Source organism: Colobus angolensis, unplaced genomic scaffold (genome assembly GCF_000951035.1).
Source record: "Colobus angolensis palliatus isolate OR3802 unplaced genomic scaffold, Cang.pa_1.0 Scaffold77, whole genome shotgun sequence".
In the NCBI taxonomy this organism is placed as follows: domain Eukaryota; kingdom Metazoa; phylum Chordata; class Mammalia; order Primates; family Cercopithecidae; genus Colobus; species Colobus angolensis.
Window position 1 is genome coordinate 1758769 of NW_012121487.1, and position 17422 is coordinate 1776190.

At 52.9% G+C, this 17422-nt stretch overlaps 1 protein-coding gene across 5 annotated transcripts in view; it reads right to left on the reverse strand.

Annotated features, from left to right (window-relative positions):
• The window catches only part of KCNN3 (potassium channel, calcium activated intermediate/small conductance subfamily N alpha, member 3), a 177343-nt gene extending 160699 nt beyond the window's left edge, over positions 1 to 16644 (reverse strand). For 3 of the 5 annotated variants that reach the window (XM_011928234.1, XM_011928233.1, XM_011928232.1), the window contains exon 1: positions 15417 to 16644. In XM_011928234.1, coding sequence (XP_011783624.1) covers positions 15417 to 16331 — 915 coding nt within the window. In that variant the 5' untranslated portion in view covers positions 16332 to 16644. Of the gene's footprint in view, positions 1 to 5744; positions 5912 to 14338; positions 14723 to 15416 lie in introns of those variants that run through there. The other 2 variants (XM_011928235.1, XM_011928236.1) reach the window with 2 other exon arrangements.
• Between the last annotated feature and the right edge of the window lie 778 nt (positions 16645 to 17422).

Consider the following 17422-nt stretch of genomic DNA (forward strand, 5'->3'; position numbering starts at 1 on the left):
TGGCTTATGCCTGTAATCCCAGCACTTTGGGAGGCCGAGGCGGGCAGATCACGAGGTCAGGAGATTGAGACCATCCTGGCTAACACGGTGAAACCCCATATCTACTAAAAATACAAAAAATTAGCCAGGCATTGTGGCGGGCACCTGTAGTCCCAGATACTCCGGAGGCTGAGGCAGAAGAATGGAGTGAACCCGGGAGGCGGAGCTTGCAGTGAGCCGAGATTGTGCCACTGCACTCCAGCCTTGGCGACGGAGTGAGTCTCCGTCTCAAAAATAATAATAATAATTAATTAATTAAAAAATAAATAAAATATTATGACCATTCTCCTCTCAGAAGCCCCTGCACTCCCATCCAGAATGGTCCTAACAATTGTGATTGTTATTGATGATGACAATGATGAAAGGAAAAGAGATGTCGTTTTCCTGTTATCTAACTGGCTGTAAAGTGAGTTGGGGCCTTAACAGATTGGGATCTAAGACTTGTCAATGGAGTGAGAAGTTGTATCTGGGAGGGAAGAAGCTCTTCATAATGCTCATCATAGCACTTATCACCATCAAACATAATACAGAATTAACTTACATAGTTTACTATCAGGTTTACCTATTAAAATATAAATTTCTGACAGCAAAGATTTTTCTCTTTTGTGGGTTTTTTCTACTACAGTCATGCGTCACATAATGACATTTCAGTCAAGGTCCTGTACAATTATAATGAAACTGAAAAAATTCCTGTCACTTCGTGACATCTGGATGATCCCAAACCTCTGTCAGCCCAGGCTAATGTGTGTTTGTGTCTCAGTTTTTAACCAAAAGAAAAAATTTTGTAAGTAAAAATGCATCTTTTTAAACAAATATTTCTAAAATGGAAAAAAGCTTATAAAGTAAGAATATAAAGAAAATACTTTTGTGCAATTGTATAATGTGTTTGTGTTATTACAAAAGAGTATAAAAATCTTATAAAGTGAAAAATTTGGCCAGGCACAGTGGCTCATGCCTGTCATCCCAGCACTTTGGGAGGCCAAGGCAGGTGGATCACTTGAGGTCAGGAGTTTGAGACCAGCCCGGCCTACATGGAGAAACCCCGTCTCTACTAAAAATGCAAAAATAAGCTGGGTGTGATGGCGCATGCCTGTAATCCCAGGTACCCAGGGGGCTGAGGCAGGAGAATTCCTTGAACCTGGGAGGTTGAAGTTGCAGTGAGCCGAGATCGTGCCACTGCACTCCATCCTGGGCTACAGAGTGAGACTCTGTCTCAAACAAAACAAACAAACAAAAAAGTTATAGTGAGGTAAGGTTAACTTGTTATTGAAGAAAAAACTATTTTAAATAAATGTAGTTAGCCTAAGGGAACAGTGTTTATAAAGCCTACACTAGTGTACAGTCACGTCCTAGACCCTCACATTCACTCTCCACTCACTGGCTGACTCACCCACAGCAATCTCCAGTCCTGCAAGCTCCATTCATGGTGAGTGCCCTACACAAGTGTAGTATTTTGTATCCATTGTACAGTATTTCTACTGTACCTTTTCTATGTTTAGATACATACTTGCCATTGTGTTATGATTGCCTACAGTATTCAATACAGTAGCGGGCTGTACAGGTTTGTGGCCTGGGAGCAGTAGGCTCCACCATACGGCCTCGTGTGCCGAAGGCCATGCCACCTAGTCTGTGTAAGCGCACTGCATGATGTTTGCACGATGATGAAATCGCCTAATGACACATTCCTTAACTGTGCAACGCATAACTGTATATCCGTGGTGCCTAGAACAATACACTGGCACATAACAGGCATTCAATAACTTTGTCAAATGAATAAAATTATTTTTCCGCCTGGGCTCGCTACTCAGCTGGAAGTTTCTAAGTGCCTAACATGTGGTAGGTGCTTGACAGATGCCTATTGAATGTCAGGCGGATCTGTTAGCAGGGTCATTGGGGAAACAGAGGCAGCTTAGCTGAGTCATCCCACAGAAAGCAAAAGCGAGCGCCAAGGGTCCTTGAGTCAGACGTGGTGCTTCCTCCTGCTGCCACCCATGCTCCCTCTCCCTGCCTTGAGGGAAGCTCCCCTGAGACCAACAGCCTCAGGTACCTCAGGGAAAAGTACATTTCTTTTCCTTTCCATAGACTTTTATTCTCCTAGTGGAAGACAAATCTGTTTCCCCTCCACCAGAAGGCCTCAAGCCACAGCTACTTACATTATAGTAATTAAATCCCTGCTGCTAGGAGGGTTCAGGAGACAAGCAGGCCTCGTGCCAAGGGCTGGCCTGCAGGGAGGAGGCAGCAGGGAGGGAGGCTGGCCAGAAGGGCCTGTCTCTCAGCTGTCTCCTGAGAGTGAGAAAATCCCCTTAGCCACTAGGTCTTCACAGGCTTTCGCCTGTGGGACAGGACGATAACGCCCCCCACAGCCCACCCTGCCAACATGCACCATCCATGAGGACCCCCTCCAGCTGGAATAGCACAGCTTTCTTCCAGTTTTCTCTGTAACTCCATCTGGTGCTCACGACCTTCCGCAGATGGCCAGTGCAGGAAACATCCCCTTCTCAGGCTCCTTCTCTCACTCTCTAGATGACAAAACAGAGGCCCAGAAACCAAGCTGCCCACACCTAGCCCAGGACGCTTCCCCGCACCTGCAACTCAGCTGGCCTTCACAGAGCGCTCCATGGGTGCCAGAAACCATGTCCCATGCCTTACAAACAGCAGTCTCATTAACTCTCATGACAGCCCCAGCGGCCAGGTTAGGATTCCCCCCATGGAAACTGCGAATCAAAGCACCGAGACAGCCTCCCGAAGCCACACAGCCTACAGTGAGCGACACAGCCAGCGCTGTACCGGAGATCTGCCCGGCGCTAAAGCCTGTTCTCCTAATGCCAGGCTAGATGGCCCGTTTAGAAGAATCAAAGGGTGGCCTGGGAGACAGACACGAGGGAGGATGGAAGAAGTGAGGATGAGATGGACCTTCAGGAAACAGGGGGAAGGGGAGCAGACAGACGCATGGGACATCAAGTCTCAGGCTTGTGGGTCAAACCCAAGCCACATGTATGTGGCCTTGTCTCTCGCAAAGCTTACATCAGACCTGTTGCTACTTATTCAGTGCCTGCCTCCCCCACCAGTCTGTGAGCTCCATGTCTATTTGGTGCTGAACCTCCAGAGCCAACCAGAACACGCCAGGGGATGCCCTTGTCTGGTTTATTCCTCATGACACCCATTCTCATGACAGGGAGAAAACACTGTTAATCCCATTCACAGACCTGGAGACTGAGGCTCAAAGAGGTCAGTTTTCTCAATGAGGTTGCACAGCTGGGAAGCCACAGAGCTGCGGCAAGAACACTAGGACACATGCTGCTGAGGGCTCGGCTGGCCCCTCCAGGGCCCACAGGAGACTTTCCTCAGCCCCAGAGCCCAGACAGCACCTAGAGCTTCAGCAAACCCCTGTATCTAAACTGACAGCATCCTCCTCCCCTCCTCCCGTCCTCTCCTCCTCCCCTCCTCCCCTCCTCCCTCCAAGAGCACAAAACATCCCCTGAGGCTCTGGGGGAGGCTGGAAGGGCAGTGAGGGTGGCACAGTAAGGGGCAGGGTGGGCAGAAGTGGAGAGCTCAGGGAGGCAAGGAGAAGCTTTTTGGCTTGAAAGAGCCCAGTCTAGGGTATGATACGCAAAAGTGTGTCTGCTGCACAGTGTGCGGGTGTCAGAGACACTCCCCTATGTGCAAATCCGAACTCCACCACCTCCCAGCTGTGAGACCCTGGGAAAGTCACTTAACCTCTCTGAGTCTTAGATCTGTCATCTGTAAAATGGGGAGAATTATATCTACCTCATAGGGTTGCTGTGAGGGCTTAATGAGATGAGGTGTGTAAACGCACATAATAGGTCCTTAATAAATATTCTCTTCTCCTCCGCCGCCTGTCACCTCTTCACTCCTGAATAAGACCTGGTGTTGCTTTGGAGTCATTCTTATGAAAGGAAAAATAAGTTCCCATTTTATGAAAGCGGTGCATTTCCCCCAAGCTGCTGTGGACACAAGCATTATATATGATCCCATCCACCCACGAGGAAACCCTCATGACTCCACTCCATCCTAGACTTGCTCTCAGCTTGCATCAATTTCATTTCACTCTTGAGGGATCTTTCCATCGCTGGCACATAGTGTGCACCCCGTCAGGTGTCTTCTGCCAAAATGCCCTCCTACCAGGCTCAGCACCATTACTCTCCCAGAGTAGAGGAAAGCATCTTGGCAGAGCTTAACACCAGGTCCAGCCCAGAGCACGAGGGGCTGGGAACCCTGGGCCCAGCTGTGAGGGACCTTGTATGATCCCAAGGCCACTGAGCTCTCAGAAGAAACAACCAAAGGCAAAACCCACCACTGCCCAGCACGGACAAGAGCCTCCTGGGTGCCAGCTCTGCTCCACGTTGAATTCTCCACCTCTCCACCCACAAGAGGAATTAAAATTCCACCTCCCAGATAAAGAGGCCGCTGTGCAAGGCCACACAGCTGAATAGCCAGGGTTTGAATCCAGGCCTACGGGGAAAGGCTGTGCTCTCTTAGGAAGAGTTGGTGGAGAACACCACATCTGGCTGGGGAGAGACCCCCCCCGGAGTACGTAAGGCACAGATTTTCTACATTCCTGCCGCCTGGAGCAGGGCTTGCCACACAGTGGGTGTTCAGGATATGTTTCCAAAAGAGGGATGGGAAAAAGAAAAAGAGAGGAAGAACTAAAACCAAGAATTCCTAGATTCCAGCTATACCCCTGCCACTAACAATGCTGAGTAGCCTTGGACAAGTCACATAACTTTTTTTTTTTTTTTTTTTGAGACAAAGTCTCACTATGTTGTCCAGGCTGGTCTCGAGCTCCTGGGCTCAACCGATCCTCCTACTTCGGCCTCCCAAAGTGCTGGATTACAGGTGTGAGCCACCACATAACTTCTATGGGTCTTGGGGTCCTATAAGGAGGAGGATGGTACTTTCCCTGCCTTCCTCACAGGGCTGGGAGGCATATGCAGAGATCATGCCCACCCAGGCTAGCACACCTGTCTGGCCAACAGAGCTTGGCCATCCAGGGCAGGTATGGTGCCTCCCTGAGGAGGCCTCCCCTGCATCCTCCACCAATGCCATCCAGCTCTGAGCTCCTCCAAAGGCGGTGGCTCAGCCCTGAGCAACATGCCTTCCCCAAGCCCTCACCCTGGGAGAAGGTAACATCACCCATGCCGGCAGCTCCAGGCACTCCCATGTATGGGAGCTTTTTGGGGGCCAACATCTTACCCACTGGAAGACAGAAAAGAAAGAAAATAGCTAAACTCCAATTTGTTAAAATCAGAAATCTCAAAAGGGGTTTTGCTCTGCAAAACTCCCTGCTAGTGGAAGCCTGTGAGGAGGCAAGCAGGTGCCAACTCAGGCAAAGGGGCTAGGAGGAGCCACCATTTGCTGGCAGCCCAGGAGCGCCCACTGCCGGGTTGGCCACTTGACCAACCATTAGCAAGTGTCATCCTCCCCAGGCTAGTGGATGTCAGTCTCCACACATCCATTACAAACAGGGACAATGAGGCTGAGAGAGTTTGAGACACAGAGCTTAAGGAAAACCAACAGTGGCAGATGGGCTAGAATGAGCAAGGGCAGCCTGTCCCTGCCTCCCTGCAGGGCGCCCTCAGTTCAAAGCCACTCACAGGTCAGCAAGGTTCGATGGCTCAGGCCAGGCAACAGGTCATCTGCTTCCTCCTCCCTATGTACTGGGTAACCCTGGGCAGGACACCCACCTTTATAGATCTCTCCATCTATAACCTGAAGCAAAACACCAAACAACTCTCTTTATAGATGTTGCCTGGCAGGCCTGGTATGAGCAAGCTCTAAGGAGCAGGTGCCAGCTCAGCCCTTGCAAGGAGTGTCCTTTAAGCTGACTTTCCTGTTCATTTGACACTGAGCATCACTCCTGTCCTGTAAGAAAAATGCCCAACAAGCTGACTCAAAAATAACAGATGCCAATTTGCATATTATTTCACACATCATTTGCATGCTGTTCATTTAGTATCATCAAGGCTCTGCTCAGAATACAACTCTGGTTACCCTGCCACCAGGGCTTGTGAAAAAAATATGGCTTCCACGAAGGGCAAGCCCTAGGCACGTCCTTCCCCTGCCCAGCTGCTCTTGCTGCCTGCCCCCTGGCACCTGGCTGGGAACGTCACCCACTGCCGCAGCCCTGGCGCTCCAAGCAGGGTGAAGGGGCAGAAAGGACCTTTGGAATTCTAGGAAGCACCCTGACTCAAGTCCTGAAGGGGAAATTGTGTTCTCTTGGTGACGCATCAGGCAAGCTGTAGCAATGCTTTTCTTCCCTGTTTCTGTAACAGGCCAGCTTCCCGGTTCAGCTCTTCCCGGGGCCCTGCTCTCTCAGCCTTTTTCTGCCTGGTCATTGTATGTCCCCCTGACCTTCCTCCAGGCCTCTCAGCCTCTGGCCTGGCCCCACGGGTTTATTTTTGTTCTCTCTCCACCTGTCTGATTTGCATGTCCACACCCGGTTAGCTCTGCCCAGACCACAAATTGCTGACTGAGTGTAGAATAACTGGGCCCCATGGGGTAAGAAGGCTCCAGAAGTCCAGCCCAGGCCACCACTGCAGCCCCGCTCTCCAGGGAACAGCTCACTTCCTTTTTACTCACACAGATTCACCCAGCAAGATCTATCCAGAAACATGACTGGGGAGCTGGTCATGGAGGGGAGGCCATTTGACCTCATGAGAAAAGGGGCGTATTCCACACGTGCTCCCCAGGCAGGGACACCAGCTCATCTATGGCCACCTGCAGACAGTGGAGGGGTGACGTGGGCGCACATGCCCCTCCAGTCTTGATGCTCCAGATGGCATCTTGTAACCACCACTCTAATAAAGACAACAGTTGCCAGCTGCTGAGACCCAGTGTGTGGCTGGCTCTGTGCTGGCTGCTGTGCTACAGCCAGTAGTTGGGATTCCCTCTTAACATTGAGGAAATAGGCATTGGGTTCAGTAAGTTCCCAGAGGACACATCACTGGTGTGCCACCCAAGCGTTTTTTTTTTTTTTTTTTGAGACAGAGTATCGCTCGGTCGCCCGTGCTGGCATGCAGTGGTGTGATCTCAGCTTACTGCAACCTCCGCCTCCCAGGTTCAAGTGATTCTCCAGCCTCAGCCTCCTGAGTAACTGGGATTACAGGCGTGCGCCACCACGTCAGGCTAATTTTCGTATTTTTAGTAGAGATGGGATTTCGCCATGTTGGCCAGGCTGGTCTCGAGCTTCTGACCTCAGGTGATTCACCTGCCTCAGCCTCCCAAAGTGCTGAGATTACAGGCATGAGCCACCGTGCCTGGATCCAAGAACTTAACTACCAAGCCTGGCCACCTCTGAGAAAGGATATCAGGTCTTCAGGGCCTGAGTGTGTGGAACTCTGCAGCCCTGGAGGTTACCGATGCTACCAAATATTCCATCCATCACTGTGCCCTTGCCCTGGGCCTGTGTTCACTGCTGCCCAAAGCCTTTCCTGACGAGACAGTCTCTTCTGTCCTCCCTACATGCCCTTGTGTGCACCACATGGCAGCAACCTGAAGCCGTCCTCATGCCCGCTCTATTCCTTAAACACACTCTGCCCCCTCTCCCCGGACTTCTCACACTCAGAATTGAGCCCCTGCCCGGGCCCCTCCCATCCTGGCTTGTCTAGACCTTCAGGGACCCCCCAACCCCTCACAGGGAATCCACCCAGCATCCCCAGCCTGAGTCACTGTCTCCTTCCTCAGTCCTCCCAAGCACCAACACCATAAACCACCGCCCGCCTGGGATGGATGCCATCTGGGTGCTGCCTGACACCCCTGAGAACAGGACTCTCGGGACTGTGGCTGCTCATCCTTGTGATGAAACATGATCTGGAATCGGATTGCAAAGCCTCAGCACAGGAAGGGAGTTCAGCTCCTGTTTTAAGGCCAGAGAAACGAGACCCAAAGAGAAGGGACTCGACAAAAGATCACACAACAAGCTGGAAGCAAGAGGCAGAAGCGCCTCCTGAGGGGCTCAAAGCAGAGACAGGCCTTTTCCCGGCACTCAGTGCCCACAACAGAGCTCAACAGAGGCATGAGGCACAGACAGGGACACAGGAAAATGGGACTCAAGAATGAAGAAGAAACTTCTAGAACCAGGAATGGAGAAACCCTTCGAGGTCCCTCGCTCAAATCCCCAGCAGAAGTTTGTGGTGAGATTTGCAATAGGGAAACCAGAAGTGCACTGAGACCTGAGCTCTCATTCTAGAACCATCTCTCCTGAGATGGGCACCTGGAGTGAGTCACTGAACCCTGGGACCCCCTGTTCAGCCGAGTTTTCTCATCCCTGAGATAGCTGGTCATCATGAGCCCTGGGCCAGCCGTCGTGAGGGTCATGAAGGACCCAGGGATGAAAATGCCTTGTAAGATGTAAGATGCTGAGCTCATGTGACTGACCCCTGATAAACAGCCACACAGTCAGTGCTGGAGGAAAAAGGCAGCCTAAAAGAAGAGCAGGCCCGGCGCGGTGGCTCAAGCCTGTAATCCCAGCACTTTGGGAGGCCGAGACGGGCGGATCACGAGGTCAGGAGATCGAGACCATCCTGGCTAACACAGTGAAACCCCGTCTCTACTAAAAAAAAATACAAAAAAACTAGCCGGGCAAGGTGGCTGGCGCCTGTAGTCCCAGCTACTCGGGAGGCTGAGGCAGGAGAATGGCATAAGCCCGGGAGGCGGAGCTTGCAGTGAGCTGAGATCCGGCCACTGCACTCCAGCCTGAGCGACAGAGCGAGACTCCATCTCAAAAAAAAAAAAAAAAAAAAAAAAAAAAGAAGAGCAAGGCAGAGGTGAGAGGTGAGAGAGCTGTGTATGGACATGTCCAGTCAGGTCTAGGGGTCCTGCTGGCCCTCCAGGGGTGGAAGGTGGGAGTGCTAGGAGCTGTGGCAGGAGGTTTTGCAGGATGGGCTTTCATTTTCCCTGTAATCCCCACACCTACCCTCCTCACAGCCTGCCCGGTATCACCCTGAGGGCAGCAGCACCAGACTCCAGAGAGGAGGCATCAAGAACTGACCGTGGGCCAGTCCACAATCTCACCCTGATCCTAGGCTACCCTGGGGGCCCACACTTGCCCTTGTCACCCCTTCAGCACTGTCTTCTCCAGGTCCTGCACTGGCATCTCCTGCCCTCCATCGAGCCCTTCCTGCCCAGCTCGTGGTAAAGTTCCTCCTGTCCCAACATTTTGCATCACGGGTCTCAGGGCCATAAACTCAATTTGTCTGTTTTAAGGATATGGGCAATCTAACCAGCAGCAGCAGGCAAGGGAAAGGACACGACCTCGGGAGCTAAACGGGCCTGGGCTCTTATCTCAGCACCACCACCACTAGCGTGTCAGCATGGCCTGGTGACTTCATCTACACAGGGGGCGGTGAGCACGACCTGCTCCTCGTACTCCCGGGTGTAATGCAAAGCCAGCCCAGCGCTCAGCAAACGGTCCTTGCCTTCCCCTCTCCTGTCACTCAGCAACATCCCGGCCAGCCCAGCTGAAGTGCTGGGCGACCAGAAAGTAGCGTGGTCCCTGCCCCCAGCCGCTCCTCCCCTCCTTTCCCTCAGATCCCAGCTGAGCACCTGGGGGTGGAATGACAGGGTCGGGGGAGGGGACACTTAAAAACCCATTCGCCTCCTCCGGACTTTCCTCACCTGAAGAAAAGGCACTAGAATTTTCCTCCCCACAGCTCCTGGGAACAGCACAGTCTCAGAATTCCCCACCCTCATTATTTAAAGAGGAATAGGTGGCTTGCTTTCTTGCTCTCCCTTTGGGGTTTTGAAAGAAAAAGAAAAAGAACTACGAATGAACGTGCTGGTCTCCCTGTCACTGAGCTGAGTAAAGTGGTATTTCATCAACATATAGCCGCCCCTCACAACCCCCACACACACTCATTTTCTCCCCCAAATGTGCTTCACAAATAACTGCAACAGAACTGAAGCACCCTATTCTGATCTTACATTTCCATCCAGGCCCCAGATTCTCTACAGAGGTTACTCAAATTTCTTTTCATTTTGATTTTCTGTACCTTATATTTTTTAAAGCAGATCTTTTGACCATGGCCTTACAAATCCCTCTTCCTGAAAGCGCAATAAGAGAAATACGAGGCCATCAGATGGCTTTCTAGTTAGGCTATGCAGGAGATAAATGCCCCAGTCAGAATGCCCCTGGCCGAGCACCCGGGTAACGCCGCCTGTGGGGAAGGGAAGTCCGGATGTGTGATGAAGTCTTTCCCCAGGACAGTTATAAATAGTGTGATGACATGCAAAAGAGAAGCATATATAAAAAGTTAGCTGTCCCCCTGTGGGTTACAAATGTTTGACTCATTTACAGACTGTCCACAAAGATTATAAATAAAGTCACCACCACCCTGGGGCAGGCGGCAGAGAAGGCCATTTTCACGCTGTCAGAAGGCCATTTTCACGCTCACCCTCCTGTGGGCCGACACACTCAGTGTGACCTGTGAAGACAAAATGTGTGCCCAGGGCCCTCAGCAGCGGGCTCACAGGCTCTCAACCAGTCTCCTGCCTTCTGCATCCTGGTCCTGCAGGTCACCCCACAGGGAGGGTCCGTGGAAAGGGCTGGAAAGGACCTATCCTACTCCTACTTTTCCGCCATGGCCTGAAACACAGGCACTGGTACCCGGAGGCATCTTCTCAAAAATACCAGGACTCTGACAGCCAACAGCCTATCCCAAAACAGCACCTGGGTCCAAAGAGAAGGTGCAGAGCCACTTGGCCAGCCAAGCCTGGGCTGCTGCTCTGCCCTTCTGCAGACAGGGCTTCCATGACCAGGGAGAGCAGAGGATCAGAACTGGAACCAGCGATACTACTCAGCCATTTGGTCTGGAGGCTGGGGATGGACTCATGGACCTCTTTGAGGTCTGTAAAGAGACAGACAAGTTGGCCTTGGCCTAAGAGAATAGCCTTGGCCATTCTCTTTAAAGAGTGAACGGCCAGAGGACCAGGCTCCCCGGGCATGCGGAAAAACCTGTGCCACCAGGGTGGCCTCCCATGAGGTTGTCTGAAGAAAGAGTAACTAGAGGTTGGAAAAGAAGCCACCATGGGAGCAGACAGGGCAACCCAGATAAGCAGCTTCACACCAACTCCTCTCTGCCACCTGGGTTACCCCAGCAACGAGACCAGGCAGGGGGAGCAGAGAGGAGCAGAGGGGCAGGAAGTCGGTGGGGCAGGCGAGACGGGGCCATGGTAGGGGAGCGGGCAGAGGACTGGTTCTGCCTGGGAGGCGAGATGCAGACTAGTTTCGAGGCCAGGCATGGGGAAGTGGCTTGAGGTTGTACAGACCGGTGGGAAAGAAGAGCCGAACACTCTCCAGCCTCCCCGAGACGATCCCGCAGTCCAACGCCTGAGGTCCTGAGAAACGAGGCCCATGGGTGCCTTGCCAGCCACACAGAGGTACCAGCTCAGCCACCAACATGATGGCAGGGTCAGGGTGGTGAAGTCACAGCCTGGGGAAAGGGGAGGGCAGCCAGGTCTTTCCCCTCCCTAATTCTTTCTGAACCCAGGGAAGAGAACATAGAGGTAATTTAATGCAGTGGAGTGGGTGTGCCCCAAACCAGTTCTAAAAGAAAATAAAGAACACCAAGAAGGACTTCACAGGTCCTTGCTGCTCTATCCGGGTGGCACTGATAGGTAGAGATGGTGTGACTAAGACTCTCAACAGAATCTCTAGACCAGGCCTCGTCACAATGTCTAAGCCTTCAGAGAGTAAACCTGCCTATTAAAAAAAAGAAAAAGGGACTCCTCATTTGGTTCAAGGGTCACCTGGTACCTTTAGGAGCCCATTGGGGCCATCTCAGGCATCTCTCTGCCATTTGATCTCATGTCCCAGGCATAATAATGAGAAGCTCCCCTCTTATCTGAGCTCACCCAGGAATCAAGCCCCACCTCCCTGCTCCATGCTGATGCCTCCTAGCAGAGCTTCCTTCCAACATCAGCACCTACAGGCCTGTGAGGCGGGAGCTGGGGATGTTCTGTCCCGGTTGCTCAACCCCCTCACGCTGGCTCCCATTTGCATTAACTGAACATGCTCGGGGCACATGCCACCCTCCTTTTCAAGAGACCCAGGCCTGCATGATAAGTTGCTCCCCCAGCAACAGGCACCTGCCAAACATAGGTAAACAGCAAGGCCACAACCCTACGGGAAAATAGGCAGAGAACTTCAGAAAGCAGCAGCTCAGGCACAAGGTCAGTTAATCTTCAATCACTTGGGGAAAAATCCCCTCCCAAGAGCCTTTGAGTGGGAGCTGCCATTGGCAGGGCAGAATTACCTAATCTGCCTGGTACCCCTGAGGCTGCCTCGTCCATCCGCCTGCCTCCAGACTGGTCAGCAGGGCCAACCAGGCACACAAAACTCTCCAGCAAAAGAGACTGTCACCCATCCCTCCCCAGGATCCACTGAATATCCCTGAGCTCTCCTGGGCTGTGACTCCTCATCTTACTCAGACTGTGGAGGAGAAGAGACCACTTCCTCCATGAAACTGGGACACAGATATTCACCTCCCCCCAAGAACAGACCATGTTTAAAGGTGGTCTCCAGTCAGACCCAGTCCCTTCTCAGAACTTCTTCCCTCCCAGATACAACTTCTCACTCCATTGACAAGTCTTAGATCCCAATCTGTTAAGGCCCCAACTCATTTTATAGCCAGAATTAGATAACAGGAAAAAGACATCTCCTTTCCTCTCATCATTGTCATCATCAATAACAATCACCATAGGTCCCATTTGTTGAGCAGGCAGATACATGCCTTATATGTCTCTAATTTAATTCTCCCTCCTTGACAGCTGGGGAAACAGGCTCGCTAAAGCTCCATGACTTATCCAAGATCACACAAATAGTAGTGGCAGAGCTGGGATTCCAACTCTGGCCCAGTTCCTTGAAACCATCCCATTTGCTTCCAGAAGACAGGGGTATCTACCTTGGCCCTGCGGTGTCTACAGGGCCTGGTACACAGGAGACACCCAGAAAATACTTGTTCCATAAATGACTCAAAACCTGGATGGCCAGTGCAGGGATGGGTGAGTGGGTGAGCAAGTTAAATGAACTCTGCTTATCTCAGGAGCAGCTCCAAGGCACACAGGAAGTGGCAATTGAGGCAAGAAGGACCTCTCAGCTGCTGTCCCCTCAGTGCACACCACTGCTGCTATGAGCGTCAGTGATTCAGAAATGGGGGAAGCCAGGCACCTCAGGTGGCCTCCCCCTTCATTCACCTAAAATCTGCCTTCTGCATCTCTGGGAAAGCCCCTTTCCCTGAGTTCCCCCTCAGGGGTGGCACCTGCCTCAGGCAGGGAAGAGGGCCTGATCCTGAAGAGTGGTGACCCTCCCGTCACATTAAGACAAATGTGCATAGATCGTATGCACAGCCACTGCCTCTGGGAAGAGCCATTTCCTTAAGAACTCTGACCACGGTGTCACTGAAAGAGAAGATGCTGGGGCTGCCCCTTCCCCACACCCTCCTTGCATTGGGGCCTTCATCAGTTTTCCCCAGCAAGGGCCCCTGATCTCCAAGGGAGGACTGGAGAGAGCCAGGGCTGTGACCAGGGCAGCTGCCAGCCCTGGCGAGGCTGCCAGCCCCATCTCCTGGAGCGCCCAGCAGGAGAGGCGGTTCTGAGAAGGCAGCGAGCAGAAGGACCCGCAGACGCAAAGGCTCATTACAGGGAATGACTAAGTGAGCTGCGATTCCAGGGGAAACCCCACTCGCTTCTGCTCGCTGAGACGCTCATCCTTGAGCTATTTTGACTAAGGCGGCTTCCAGGTGCTGCCCTCCGCTGGGGCAGCCCACTGACAGCAACCGGGTTGCTGGAGGACCCTCTGCCTGGAAGTCTTGGTCCTGGCTATTCAGGTCGTCTGACAGGTCTGCCCCACCCGTTTCCAGGGCGGGAAAGTCTGCCCATCCCCAGTTAAAGCGAGATGCTGGGAATGGGGGAAATCCGATCAGCACCTCCTAGGTTTTTGCGGCTGGATTTCAATAAGGAATGTGACAGTCTCGCAGCAGCTGTGCCCTGCCTGAAACAAGCTCTATTTGAAACCTCCAACAGCTGAACCCCTCCCAGCTACCCGCTGGCCAGCCCGGCCAGCCACCCCCTGCCCCAAATGACAAATAAATAGAAAAATCCAAGCAACAAGCAGGCGCATGCATACGTACACACATACACACACACACACACACACACACACACACACAAATTGGGGGTGGGGGTATCGTGGAGCCACTTGTCCACTGATTCCCAGGTCTCCAAGCCTTCCAGCCCACAGCAGGAGAGCTCCCCGGCAAGCAGAGCATCGGCAGAAACCCACCTTCCTCCATCTCCATTCCCTCTGGGAGGGAAACCCCCTCCTCCGTCTTGGGGCTGGATTGACAGGCTGGAGCAGTGGGGCCAGGTCCCCCCTAAAGCCAGTGCCTGCTGTTCTCCATCCGGGCCGCAATCCGGGCGCACACTCACACACACTCATCTTTATTTATCCCAAGGAGAAGGAGTTGAGGTGGGAGGGGAGAACTGGGGCTGAGCTGGGGCACGGGCTCGTGGGGACCGCCTGGCAAGCCCTGTCATCCCATCCCAAGGAGAGGTGCTCCCCCAGCTGATGCCAAGGCGGTGCCCAGCTGCTCTGCCCAGGTAACACCTGTAGCCATTTTTATCAGGAGATGTTTACAAAGCAGCAGCAGGTTTATTCTGAGTCCTCTCTCCTGAGGGAAAGGACCACTGATTTCCTCCACCTATATTGTTACCCCATGCCCTCAGGAGACACAGGTCATGAATGGTTTTCTGTTTTGCCTGAGTATTTCTGAGAAGAGGAGGGAAATAGAAACTTGGGAAGAGAGGAAGAAGACAGGGAGAGAAGGGACTTGGGCAATGGTATGGAATCCCCACCCCCCACCCAGACATTTATTTCTTTTTTATCCTCAGGAAAATGGAGTGGAGCAGGGAGGGGAGGAAAGAAGGGGAAGTCGCAGGAACTGGCAAACACATCAAGGCGGAGTGTAATTAATTGGTGCGTTAAGCTGCTGGGTTATGCTTTAGTACCAGTGAGCCAGGAGCAAAAGCAATTTCTCAGAAGGGATTATTTAATCCTCCCTAACAGAGAGTCTGCAAATTAGACACAGTGTGTGGGGATGTCCCCTACCCCCCAAAGGAAGCGAGGAATGAATTCTCCCGGGATCAAGAAGGAAAACCACGGGAAGTTAGAGTGTTCAATATAACTGAGCAAGCGCCTCTCACCACCACCACCACCTTTCTCTCCAAGTCTCCCTCCCAATCTCTCTCAATCTCTCTCTCTCTCTCTCAATCTCTCTCTTTCAATCCCCCTCTCTCAATCCCTCTCTTGCTACCTACATATTCCTTTTGTTCAAGGTATAAAGAGAAACCACAGCCCCTACCTTTGAGTACAAACCCCAAGAGAGCTCGGTCTCTATCACCATAACAACAATTCCAAACATCCCAAAAATCAGAGCATAGTCACTCAGTCGCTTTCTCTTTTCAAACAGGGCCCTCCTGTGTCCCAGCTTATAGCCAATGTTTTGGTTTTTCCGCTTGTTGGCTTTGGGGAAGGTGGTGCTGCTGGCGGTGGTGCCGGCATGCTGGTGGTTGTGGGTGGCATTAGGGTGATGGAGCAGGGTCTGGTGGGCATGGTTGTCCTCCCGGGAGGAGATGACGATCTCCGGGGGGTTGTTAGGACTGAAAAGCTGGAGGGGTTGGCCCTCAGTCTCGGCCTCGATGAGGTTCCTCCGGGAGGCGCTGAGGCGGCTGAGGGGCTTCATGACCCCACCGCTATACTTGCAGGAGCTCATGGCGATCTCCGTGAAGGGGTTGCTGTCCCGCCGGTGCACCAGGGGGCTGGCCTGCCGGTGCCGGCTGCCTCCGCCAGGCCCACTTGTAGCTGTGGAACTTGGAGAGTGGCCAAGCAAGTGGTCATTGAGATTGAGCTGGCTGCCTTGCCTGGAGGAAGGGTGGAGGATGGCGGTGGAGTTGGACGAAGGGGGGGGCCTGAAAGCAGTGGGAGAGGAGTGCAGCAGGCCAGGGTGGACGGGCTGGCTCTGGAGTTGGGCGAGCTGAGACAGGGGATGCGGTGGCTGCTGCTGCTGCTGCTGCTGCTGCTGCTGAAGCTGCGGAGGCTGAGGCTGCAGCGAGGGTCCCAGGGGCTGCTGGGGGGCTGCTGGTGGCGCTGGCGGTGGTGGCTGCTGCTGCTGCTGCTGCTGCTGCTGCTGCTCATCCCCAGAGGATGGACAGGGGCACTTGGGGTCTTCATCCAGGTCCCCCACCCCAGAGTCATGGAAGTGCCCAGAAGTGTCCATCTTGGGGCCTGGCTGTATTCCCTGCAGCACAAGCCCCCACCCCAAAGCCACCCTCGCTCCAAAGATGTCCTCAAAGAAAGCCAGGCATCCAATCTCCCCCACCAGTGTCTTGGCTCCAGTCCTCTCTCTTTGGCTTGCTTCGGTTCTCTGGGGCTGCCTGGAGTCCAGACGCTGCCACTCAAGAATGCATTGTATTGGGCAGGGAGGGAGAGCAGGAGGGGAGCCTGGAGAAAGAAGAGGGGGTGAAAGAACTCTCTCAGGAGGTGGTCCTCTAGGAGCGTGTGAGGCCAGGATCAGCTTCACTCCTCGCTGGCTCAATAGCTTCGCTCGCCTCCTCCTGCCACTGTTACATTGTAAGCCAAGCCCACTTATTAGCAGCTGGTCTCATTGGCTTGGCTTAACTCTCCAACCTCCTCCTAGCTCCGCCCCCCGCATAGGCTCCTCCCCAGAGGAGGGGCCTGGCGTCCTCGTCTCCGGCCCCAGTGGTGGCGCAGCGAGGGCTGGGAACTGTAGTTTTTGCTCCCGGACCCCGGGGCTGAGCTACTGTCCTCTTTCCTCTGACAGGTATGGCCACAACCCGCAAGCCCACGGCGATAAGGGATGTTCGCTCACGCTGGGCGATGGGGAGGAGGGACAGAGGGCCTCCGAAGGAGGGGAGGTGTGCATCCTGATGAGGGGGCAGACGGAGGGGAAGGCAAACATTTATTAACCACCAGGGTTTACGATAGGTTGTTTCACACCTATTATCCGGATACATTCTCCAAACACCCAAGGAGGTGGGCAGTATGGTCTCATTTACAAAGCCTCATGCTTAGAGATGTTGAGTAACAACGTCAAGGTCACAGAAGCAGGGGGGATCCACGCCTCCTAACACTGGGTGGATAAATTCACCTACCATTGATTGAGTGCCTACGCCGCGTGTTCAGGCACCTCTCTGTTATTTCCAACCCTCACATCAACCCCACGAAAATGATGTCATCACTCTCCTTTTACAGATGAAAATTGGAAGAAGAAGAAGGAGGAGGAGGAGAAGAAGAAGGAGGAAAGGAAAGGGGAAAAAACACTCAAACACTCAAACATAGATACGTAAT